The sequence below is a fragment of the Strongylocentrotus purpuratus genome, unplaced genomic scaffold (genome assembly GCF_000002235.5).
Source record: "Strongylocentrotus purpuratus isolate Spur 01 unplaced genomic scaffold, Spur_5.0 spur5_scaffold_4, whole genome shotgun sequence".
Lineage (NCBI taxonomy): Eukaryota > Metazoa > Echinodermata > Echinoidea > Camarodonta > Strongylocentrotidae > Strongylocentrotus > Strongylocentrotus purpuratus.
The window spans coordinates 19,191,408-19,200,302 of NW_022145610.1; the positions used below are offsets into that span (position 1 = coordinate 19,191,408).

Here is an 8,895-nt window from a genome sequence, read left to right on the forward strand (position 1 = left end):
CACATATTTGGAAAGCTTAGATTCTCCTCTTTCATTTGATGTAACTCATATGATGCATATTTCACGCATGAGTGATTAAAATCAATTTGAAGAGAGGAAACCAAAAAGTCATTTGGCGGACGGTATCTGAATTTCAAAGAGAAAATTACATTTCTAGAAAGATGAGTTTCTGCCCTTTCATATGACACATCAATCAGGAAAAATTAACTAGGATTTAAAGGGATCTGGTAACTTTGTCTTAGATCCTTTAAAGATAATCCTTGATTTAGCTCATGCTGCAATGATAATTATAAACCTTTAGGTCAGTCAGGAACTCCATGACTTTTACAAGCCGATCGCCTGTCTGATTATCAAGATATTAATGATTGGAATTACAAATTTTGTAAAACGTTCACCGAACGATTTTCATAACACTACAGTCTATTGGGGAAAACGAGTATGGTAAAACCGGTCACTCAAAATTTTTACTTTTTTGAGGCACTTCTTGATCATTTTGAGGCACGATTTTTTTTTAGGGCTTCAATATTACACCATATTACAGACACTGGTAACATGTAGGACTGTGTATCTCAGATTTAACATTGTTAAACGATCCCTTTAACAAAGTTCTGTTTTTTTAATAAAGTAGTGCTTCCATTTCCATAAATAGATGAAACAAATTCGTTTTCGCTGCCTGACTGCCGTAGCAACAAGCAGAATTGACGAAAGACTTAACTCCGTTTCATTGACGATCAGCCATGCATGAAACCTTTCGTCTATTTCGTTAATTATTGGGTCACAGGCCTCATTATGTATGCAAAAATAGCTTGTAATACACCAGTTTACGGTTGTATCAGTGCGCATGCGCAGACAGTTGACCTCGGGTCATTGGCCCTGAAACAAAGCCAATGACCTAGAGGTCAGTGGTATTTATGCGTAAATTAAGATTGCGCCCATGCAAAGGATGATGTGATTTCATCATAATTTGCATGGGCGCAATCTTAATTTACGCATAAATACATGACCTCTAGGTCATTGGCTTTATTTAAAATGGCACACACAACCGTAAACTGGTGTATTGCATTATATCTAGAGCCAATTGATGGATTCCTACAAAACTATGGTCATGTACATGTATCTTGCAAAGTCAATGAACTGATTTGATTTTGGGGTCATGAGTTTAAAGGTCACAGGGCTCATGTATGCAAAAATAGCTCGTGATCACATTATCATTAGAATCGATGGACAGATTACCATCAAACTCAGGACATGTATTTATTTTGCTAAGCCAATGATTTGAGTAAATTTTGGAGTCATGAGGTCAAAGGTCATAGGTCATAAATGTACCTATGCAAAATAGCTTGTAATCACGATATTCTGAGAACCTTTAATTGGAATACAATTCAACTTTAATTCTAAAAATTGCTTCTGTTTTGGTTTGTAAAATGTCTCAATGGTGGAGGCATCATTTTCGAAGGTCAAAGGTCCATCTAGTTTTGTTAATAATTTGCTTTCACTATGAACAAACAGGGTAGATGCCACGTCCCAGTCAAGCATCTTGTTATAGTCTGGATTCTTCTTCTCTTCATTTCTGGCTGGTTTTTCTTCATGGTGGATCATAGACCAGCAGCATGCAGGCACGAAGATATGCTACAGTATGTGGTGAGTCCTAGCTGGGGAGTGTTTCACAAAGACTAAGATCAAAGTGTTCGACTTGAACTATGGCAGGCCATTCATGCCACTACACTCACTATGAATATGACGGACAAAGAAAGCGGACAAAATATTTAGTTTCTCAGGTAGACAAAGGAACATCCCTTCACTGCTATAATGTAAAAATGTGTAGAACAGGTAAATATGCATGTGACACCTGTTCTACACATTTTTACATAATAGCAGTGAAGGGATGTTCCTTTGTCTACCTGAGGAACTGTATATTTTGTCCGCTTTCTTTGTCCGTCATATTCATAGTGACTGTAGTTCCCCTAACCATTCCTGGCATTGGTTTCTCAAGGGACGTACAAATCGTCACAAATCTACGGAATCAACATTTTTCTTATAGTTCATTATTGAAGAAAAAAATATAATGTTAAGATCATAATTGAGAGAGCGATGGCGAGAGCAACCCGTGGCATAAATGGCCTGTCATAGTCTTAGTCTTTGTGCAGCAGTCATACATTTTGTATGATTGGTCAAAATAAATTCTCCCACCCCCTCCCCTCCCAACCAGTGGTGATAGCATTGTTAAGATTTAAACTATTACTTATAAATTGGTATCCATTATCTTGAATTTGTCTGAGCTGCTCAGGGCTTATACAGTGCGTCCCAGAAAAAACGAAACCGAGAAGTATCGATGTTTTATCATAACTTAATCACAACCATAATTAATGAATGATACATATTTGGAAAGCTTAGAGTCTCCTCTTTCAGTTGATGTGACTCAAATGATGCATATATCACGCATGAGTGATTAAAAGCAATTTAAAGGAAGGAAACCAAAAAGTAATTTGGCGGGTGGTATCTGAATTTCAAAGAAAAATTCATATTTCTAGAAAGTTCATTATCTGCTCTTTCATATGATACCTCAATCAAGAAAAATGAGCCAGGAATAACAAAGTTCTGTTTGTTTAAAGTAGCCCTTACATTTTCATAATTTTAACAAACTAATTCGTTTTCACTGGGTGCCTGCCGTAGCAAAAAGCAGATTTGACAAAAGACTTACCTCCGTTTCGTTGACCCTCAGCCATGCATGAAAACTCTCGTCTACGGCTGATTGTCAACGAAACGGAGTTAAGTCTTTTGTTAATTTTGTTTATTGATACGGCAGGCAGCCAGTGAAAACGAATTCGTTTAATAAAATTATGGAAATGCAAGCACTGCTTTAAACAAACAGAACTTTGTCATTCCTGGCTCAATTGTCCTGATTGAGGTGTCATATGAAAGGGCAGAAACTCAACTTATTAGAAATGTGAATTTTTCTTCAAAATTTAGATAACGCCCGCCAAATGTCTTTTTGGTTTCCTTCCTTCAAATTGCTTTTAATCACTCATGCGTGAAATATGCATTATCTGAGTAGCATCACATGAAAGAGGAGACTCTAAGCTTTCCAAATATGTATCATTCATTAATTATAGTTGTGATTAAGTTATGATAGAACATCGATACTTCTCGGTTTCGTTTTTTCTGGGACGCACTGTATATTAAAAGAATCTCCCAAAAGGTTGTGTGAGGATCATCATGTGAGTTATTCCTCTTTGCTTCTGCATAACTTTTTTTTTTCCTGTCGTTAATTTATGATCCTGCACTCGATTGTTATTCTACCTTCATACAGTTTCACAAAAGAGGCCTGTGCAAATGAATGCCAAAATCATTTTAATGCACTACAAAATACTTCTTCGGGGGCTACTTTTCAAGCTTGCTTGAAAATAACACTCTTTAATTTGTTTTGCATTGAACTCTATGCAATTTTTTGGGGGGCTCTTTTTAGCATTTCGGGGGCTAATTCGCCCTGAGCCCCTCGTGTACTTTTTTCACTGCCAGTTGAAGACTGTACCAACTGCTAAAGGGTGACAAGAAAAGTGGCCTTTATTGGCAGATTGTTTTATGTCAAGGTTTCTTTAGTATGCATTTCAATGTATTTTTTAATCGTTTCATCATTTGATTTCACTTTCAACCTTTGTCTGCCCTAGTGCCACTTCTACTCCAAAGGGATTATCACAGGCAAGATGTGTCCCAGGCTATGCCAAGGGAAAGATTTTGTCTTCACAAAGTGTCTCTCTAAAAGCTTAGAGCATCAGGTAAGACACAGCAGTCTATGGCTTTTATATTAAAGGTATAGACCAGTTCTGGTCATGCGATTGTATTGTGAAAGAAATGTGGTATCGATCAGAAAAGGTTGATCATTTAGCATATATAAGTTTTGGTGTGTACTGCAAGGTTCTGGAATCATCAACATGATAAGAAATTTGGCCAAGTCTTGGTAAAGTTACAAGCACTGTACGCAGAAAGAGGTATATGGGACTACCCTATATATATCCAGTCCGGATAGATATTATAATTTACCAAATATATCAATTAGTAGGCAGTTTCCCATCAAAATTTGTATCATCACATATTAGTCAAAACATATTCTTTCACATAATTGGTAATAAGAGCTTCCTTTTCATTTTTTAAGAGGGGGGGGGGGGCATTTCCAAAACTGGTCTATAGCAGAATACGTTTAAAACCAGAAACTTTGGGGATCTGACAATTTTCACTGCAGGATCATCATGCTCTTGTACAAGTATGTGACTTTGAGTCATAGTGGTTATCAAACACATGCTTTGAAGGCATTTTCTCTTGGCTTTATAGAGTACCGAAGCTGTGACGTCATAAAAATCTATTTTTAGAATTTCTCAATTTTTTTCTTCATTTTCAGAAACCATGAGGAGCCAGAGCATATAACACTGAGTTCCTATAGGAAATATATTCATTCAGATGGTCATATCTCAATCAATACTTAATATATTCAATTGGTTTTCGACATTTGGACATTATTTTTTATACTCTTTCGGAAAATGAAGAAAAAATTGAGAAATTCTAAAAATAGATATTTGATGATGTCACATTTCAACGCTCTATTTCGTCAAAGATTTAGAGCTAATGGGGCAGTGATTAAATATCTTTGCGTAGGTTTCGAGTCAAAGTGAGGGTAGGTAAAATGTTGGGTACAGGTATGAATTAGACGAGTGTAGGAAATTGTCCTCAAGAGTAATTTTTACTAGAGCCCATTGTGATGCCTCCAAGTGTAGTTTATGAGAAACAGAAAAAGCTTGAATGAAATATTGTTATTATTGAATTTGATATGTTGACTGCTATGAAATGTAGGTTTTGATGTACATGCATCATGATGTATATTCTTTCAATTGTAAACAGGTATACGAGGTTGAGGTGAAGCAGTCTACGACTCTGTGGAAGGAGCGCTTGCTTGTCCACTGGACCCACGACCCAAAGGATGGAGATTACCTGAGACCGATGGACGGATCTTCCATGGAAGACCTCCGTCACATGTTGTCGGCTTTTCTCAAGCTGCGACTGGGAGATAGCTACTTTGTCAAGTTCCAGACCAAGATCTTTGACATTGCCGACATCAACAACGACGGGAAGGTGTCACTGGCCGAGGCGAAGACCCTGTGGGGACTGCTGCATGGGAATAACTTCCTGATCTTGATGGCTTTGTCTGGAAGCGAGATGATTCCCAGATTGGAAGGGTTCTGTGGGGATATCTACGTCACAGAGGGGGTACAGGTGTACAACCTCTATGGACCAAATCAAATGCACTCTGGTGTCTTCAGGAATATCTTTGACCGTGACCAGCTGAGCTGGGCGCAACGTGCCCACATAGTTCTAGGCGTCATTGAGTTCGTGGAGGAGATCATCGACAACCCCCTCGGAAACTTCCTCATGTGCAGCGTAACCCCGCAGAGCATCGGCTACACCCGCAAGCACGATCCAAAGCTTCTGGATCTTCAGGGGATTTCCCCGGAGGTCAAAGTTGAGGGACAGCTCAAGGAGAGAGAGTGTCAGACGGACAGCGACTGCATCTACGGCTTGAACTGTCAGTCTCCTTGCAGCCTGGAAAGCCATAAATGCCAGAGTGAAGTGACTTATCCTAATCTATACAAAATGTGTCAGCTGATTGAACCAGTACTATTTAACGGAGTACCGACTGAAATTGAAGAGAAATTAAAAGTGACGTTCGATCGGTGTAAAGGATTGAGACACAGCGGTCGCAAAATGGACATGGAGCATTCGCTGGTGATTAATGATATTAAAGGTGTGATATGGAGGCAAATATCGGATACAAATTCATGATAGCTTTCAAAAATATCCAGCTCTTGTAAGTATCATGCAAAATGTGAGTCAACTTTTATTGAATCCAAATGTGTGTGATTGAACAAATGAAATGAGTAACATTGAAAACATTGATTTGTAATAGTAGGCTTAACCACATTAAAAGTCTGGTATGGGGGTAACTAGGGAATAGAAATAGTAACTATTGTATCACCCACATATATTTTTGAAAAGTTTTTAGCATTATTACCAGCAGAAGGTTACATACAACACTTCTTATTTATTCCAATACTACCATACAGTATGTACGAACACTCCTTGCCTTGTACAGTGTGTTGGTTAGGAGGGGGTGGACAGCAACATTGCATACATGTACAATGTACATAGGAGAGAATTAGGATAAAGGGGATATTTGGAGGGAAAGGTTGAGTGATTATTTTACTTTTAACAATTTCTTATTTGAATGGCATTACTTCTTGATGTGAGTATTTCTTTCAAAGTATTACTAGGCTTTAAAACAACATATTTAAGACTTATTAACTGCTTGAAAAAAGTTCTGCAATTCACGTTTTGAGTGTTGATATCTCTCTTGTGACTATATTATCATGTTTAACATTGGTTTCATTGAAAAGCCCGTTTGTTACCCTTTACGATAATGCCCAATTTATCATGATTTTGTAATCATTGACTGTGCAGTACACCTGAATATGGGGCGAAGTCAAATGTGAAATGTTGCAAAATGCATTATTATTCCTTCCAAACACAATCCATCCTCCAAACAAATGTACAGTTCACTATTGCAGTAACAATTATAACAATGCAATTCTTGATTTGATTTGATTTGATTTGATTTATTTATTTCTGTTTGATTTTTTTTCTTTTGCATTTTTACAAATATATAACAAAGAAATATTGCAAATTTACACATGACAAAAGAATATGTGTAGAATAAAGTTAGGCTGGGTATAACTAATCGAGAACATCAAACAGGAGGGTTGACAAAATAAGCAAAGCTTGATAGTATGACTACCCTCAAAGGATACATAATAATACAAATATGGAGGAACAAAATATTGGTAAAAGGGGGAAAGACAGAAAAAAGAAGAGAAAAGAAAGAGGGGATGCACATCAATATTCACAGACTTATGTGGTAGTTGGATTTCAAATTGATATATAAAGATTTTAAAAAAAAAAGAAAATGCAAATTTGAATACTGAGTGGCCAACTTGGGATACAATAGAATGAGAAGACTCGCGAGGTTCGGACAGTATTCATAATTCTTTACACATATCCATTTCTGTAATGAAGTATGGTACTGTGTTGGGAATGGAGAGGTGGACATTTCGCACTCCATAAATCAGTGGACTGGACAAAGTTATTAACTCTTTGTTTGCTTTGTTCGCCGATTTGCACGGACGTAGGCGTGCCAACTTCGCATTTTTGCACAGATATATACGAGTCAATTAGACATTCATAATACCGCTCGCAGTGTGTAGCCACGCGTTGCGTTTACTATTGTTTACATTGTATACATCGCACACTTTCCGGTAAACTGTTTTTCTTCATAGTGTTACATTCGAAATTACCGTGTATTTAGCGGTTTTCTTTGGATTTTTTTTACTGATGTTACGATGGCACCTGCTGGAAAACGTCAACGTGTGTTTAGTGTAGAGGAGGCTCGAGATCTTGTTACTATGGAAGCATGGAGCATGGACTCTGATTCCGACGAATCGAGCAGTGACGAAGACTCTAGTGATAAAAGTGTTCCCTGAGAGTAGACTGATAGAATAAGAATGAATAAAAATTAATGAAAGAGCTAGAGATGACAGCAAGAAAGAGAGTAGACTGATAGAATAAGAATGAATAAAAAAAATGAAAGAAGGAGATAGAGATGACAGCAAGAAAGAGAGTAGACAGTGATAGAATAAGAATGAATAAAAATAATGAAAGAAAGAGATAGAGATGACAGCAAGAAAGAGAGTAGACTGATAGAATAAGAATGAATAAAAATTAATGAAAGAGCTAGAGATGACAGCAAGAAAGAGAGTAGACAGTGATAGAATAAGAATGAATAAAACTAATGAAAGAAAGATGTATCCTGTCTTGCCGTCATCTTTATATCTTTCTTTTATTATCTTTATTCATTCTTATGCTATCAGTGTTTACTCTCTTTCTTTCCGTCATCTCTATCTTATTATTATTATCATTTTCCTATCTATATGTACCCTATGTCTTGCCGTCATCTGTATATCTTTTTCTTATTATCTTTATTCATTATTATGCTATGAGTGTAATACTCTCTTTCTTGCCGTCATCTCTATCTCATTATTATTATCATTTTCCTATCTATATGTACCCTATGTCTTGCCGTCATCTCTATATCTTTCTCTTATTATCTTTATTCATTCTTATGCTATCAGTGTTTACTCTCTTTCTTTCCGTCATCTCTATCTTATTATTATTATCATTTTCCTATCTATAATTATGTACCCTATGTCTTGCCGTCATCTCTATATCTTTCTCTTATTATCTTTATTCATTCTTATGCTATCAGTGTTTACTCTCTTTCTTGCCGTCATCTCTATCTTATTATTATTATCATTTTCCTATCTATATGTACCCTATGTCTTGCCGTCATCTGTATATCTTTCTCTTATTATCTTTATTCATTCTTATGCTATCAGTGTTTACTCTCTTTCTTGCCGTCATCTCTATCTTATTATTATTATTATTTTCCTATCAATATGTATCCTATGTCTTGCCGTCATCTCTATATATTTCTCTTATTATCTTTATTCATTCTTGTGCTATCAGTGTTTACTCTCTTTCTTTCCGTCATCTCTATCTTTTTATTATTATCATTTTCCTATCTATATGTACCCTATGTCTTGCCGTCATCTCTATATCTTTCTCTTATTATCTTTATTCATTCTTATGCTATCAGTGTTTACTCTCTTTCTTTCCGTCATCTCTATCTTATTATTATTATCATTTTCCTATCTATATGTACCCTATGTCTTGCCGTCATCTCTATATCTTTCTCTTATTATCTTTATTCATTCTTATGCTATCAGTGTTTACTCT

General features: G+C 36.4%; 1 protein-coding gene across 2 annotated transcripts in view; it reads left to right on the top strand.

Annotated features, from left to right (window-relative positions):
- LOC593526 (divergent protein kinase domain 1A) overlaps positions 1-6,674 on the top strand; it is an 8,447-nt gene extending 1,773 nt beyond the window's left edge. For both annotated transcript variants that reach the window (XM_011681921.2, XM_003726871.3), the window contains exons 3-5: positions 1,510-1,641; positions 3,669-3,776; positions 4,894-6,674. In XM_011681921.2, the coding sequence (XP_011680223.2) occupies positions 1,510-1,641; positions 3,669-3,776; positions 4,894-5,832 (1,179 nt within the window). In that variant the 3' untranslated portion in view covers positions 5,833-6,674. The remainder of the gene's footprint in view (positions 1-1,509; positions 1,642-3,668; positions 3,777-4,893) is intronic.
- The last annotated feature ends 2,221 nt before the right edge of the window (positions 6,675-8,895 follow it).